Below are 1878 nucleotides of genomic sequence, written 5' to 3'. Positions count from 1 at the left end.
CGATCGCCTCGTAACTCGTAACTCGTAACTCGTTTGTGATTCACGCGACCTAGGCTGCTGCTGCGAGATGTTCCACGACAAAACGTATGTTCGTATAGCCTACTTGTTCCAGCTCCAGACTCCAGACTTGCTCCAAAATGTGAAGCAACGTGAAGCGTGAAACGAGCGCGGTTGGACGCTCTCGAGCGCGAACAGACGCGCAGGCGCAGAACGCAGCCACGAATGAGAAGCGCGAAAACTCGCATGTCCTATTGTCTCAGAAATAGCTTGTGGCTGCAATTTATGTAAAACTCTCTTTAGATTTAAAACGGAATAGTCATATACATATCTAGGTATCGGAGAAAAAAAAAGAAAAGAAAGAGGTATACGATTTGCGGTCGTACGAGTGCGATGTGCGACTAAAACGAGCTGTTCTAATTGCACTTTCTTGCACTTTATACATTTAATGACGTCTTTTATATATTTCGGCTTGAAAAGAGAAAAAATACAAAATGTAAAAATAAATTGTGCTATTATATTGAATAAATACGATCGGAGTATGCGAAATGTAGATACGATAGAAGACAAATATTTTCATTCGATTGTCTATCTCGATAACTTTGTACGCCATGCTCGATTAGTCAAGAGCGGCTCTAAGTACGATTACGTGTTTTCTTATTCTTCCGAGCCACGTCAAAAGACGTCAAATTTAAAAAATGGCAAGTAGAAATTGTTATCCTTTTTTTTTTAAAGATATCGATAATCTCTTTTATTGGAACTCTTATAAAATCAGAAGAAAGGTTAACTCGAGTTGCGTATAACCTAGAAAAATTAATTAAATAGTCTTTACATCATGTGTCAAAATAAACATGAAGAAAAAAAATTAAATGAATTAAATTTCCGCGTTTCTTTTTATATTCTAATCAGTTTCAACTGTTTAATAATCTTAGGTGGATATCGAGTCAATGACGAGATACGTGTCGCCGGTGAATCCAGCTGTTTTTCCGCTGCTGGCTGTGGTATTATTAGGGATTGGAATATTTTTCACAGCTTGGTTCTTCGTGTACGAAGTTACGAGCACTAAATTTACACGGGATATATTTAAGGAGCTGTTAATATCCTTGGTCGCAGCGATATTTTCTGGCTTTGGAGTATTATTTCTGTTACTCTGGGTTGGCATTTACGTATAACTATATAGGTATAATAATGTCATAAAACTGTTTTCACTGTGGAAATATTTATGTTTATTATTAGCATGAAGTATAGAAATTGTATCACATTTGTAACGTTTCTGTTTCAGCTTAAGTTAATTGATCGGAAATAATAAACTTGATGTGATATTCAAGTAAGTTCAGAAGAAAAGATTCTATTTGTAAGATTTTATCATCGCTGCAGTTAAATAAACACAACCATGAATATTTCTTGCGCATAAGTTTATTTGTTCTTTATCACAATGAAGGCATAAAAGTTTGTAGCACAGGTACACACAGGTAATAGTTTTTGTTGCACCTTGAGAAAATAAAGGCTAGCGTTTGTTTTTTCGCAAACGCGAGTCGCGAGCGTGATTAATCTAATGCATTAATATGCATGCAGTAATATACTTGTATAGTAATAACATAGTCTTGTGCGAAAAGAATTATCATCTATTCCCACATTTGAATGTGCAATAATTACTGTATTTTCATTAAACATATGCTTTTTTATTATAAATGTTTCTTTATGTAAAATGATTTTCCTTTTATTCCATTGCAAGCAGAAGATGGGGTTCATTATCGATAAAATAATCTTCCACATTCTTCGATACTGGCAAGAGTTGTAAATGTATTCCATTTTCACTGGATAGTAAGAGATATTTTATAACAAAACAGAATATTGCAACACCCTCTTTCTCTAAAACAA

General features: G+C 34.7%; 2 protein-coding genes across 2 annotated transcripts in view; one reads left to right on the top strand and one right to left on the bottom strand.

Annotated features, from left to right (window-relative positions):
• Positions 1-501: 501 nt before the first annotated feature.
• On the top strand, positions 502-1685 carry LOC115235981 (transmembrane protein 258). Its single transcript, XM_029808156.1, has 3 exons — positions 502-698; positions 930-1177; positions 1280-1685. Exons 1-2 carry the CDS (start codon positions 696-698, stop codon positions 1167-1169), a joined length of 243 nt encoding a protein of 80 aa, XP_029664016.1. The 5' UTR covers positions 502-695; the 3' UTR covers positions 1170-1177; positions 1280-1685.
• The window catches only part of LOC115235977 (tumor susceptibility gene 101 protein), a 2900-nt gene continuing 2419 nt past the window's right edge, over positions 1398-1878 (bottom strand). The window contains exon 9 of the mRNA XM_029808149.1: positions 1398-1878. The gene's annotated coding sequence lies outside the window, so the exon portion shown is untranslated.

The sequence above is a fragment of the Formica exsecta genome, unplaced genomic scaffold (genome assembly GCF_003651465.1).
Source record: "Formica exsecta isolate Colony F162 unplaced genomic scaffold, ASM365146v1 scaffold237, whole genome shotgun sequence".
Taxonomy (NCBI): domain Eukaryota; kingdom Metazoa; phylum Arthropoda; class Insecta; order Hymenoptera; family Formicidae; genus Formica; species Formica exsecta.
The sequence above is the reverse complement of the archived record's forward strand: the minus strand, read 5'-3'. Positions and strand labels throughout refer to the sequence as shown.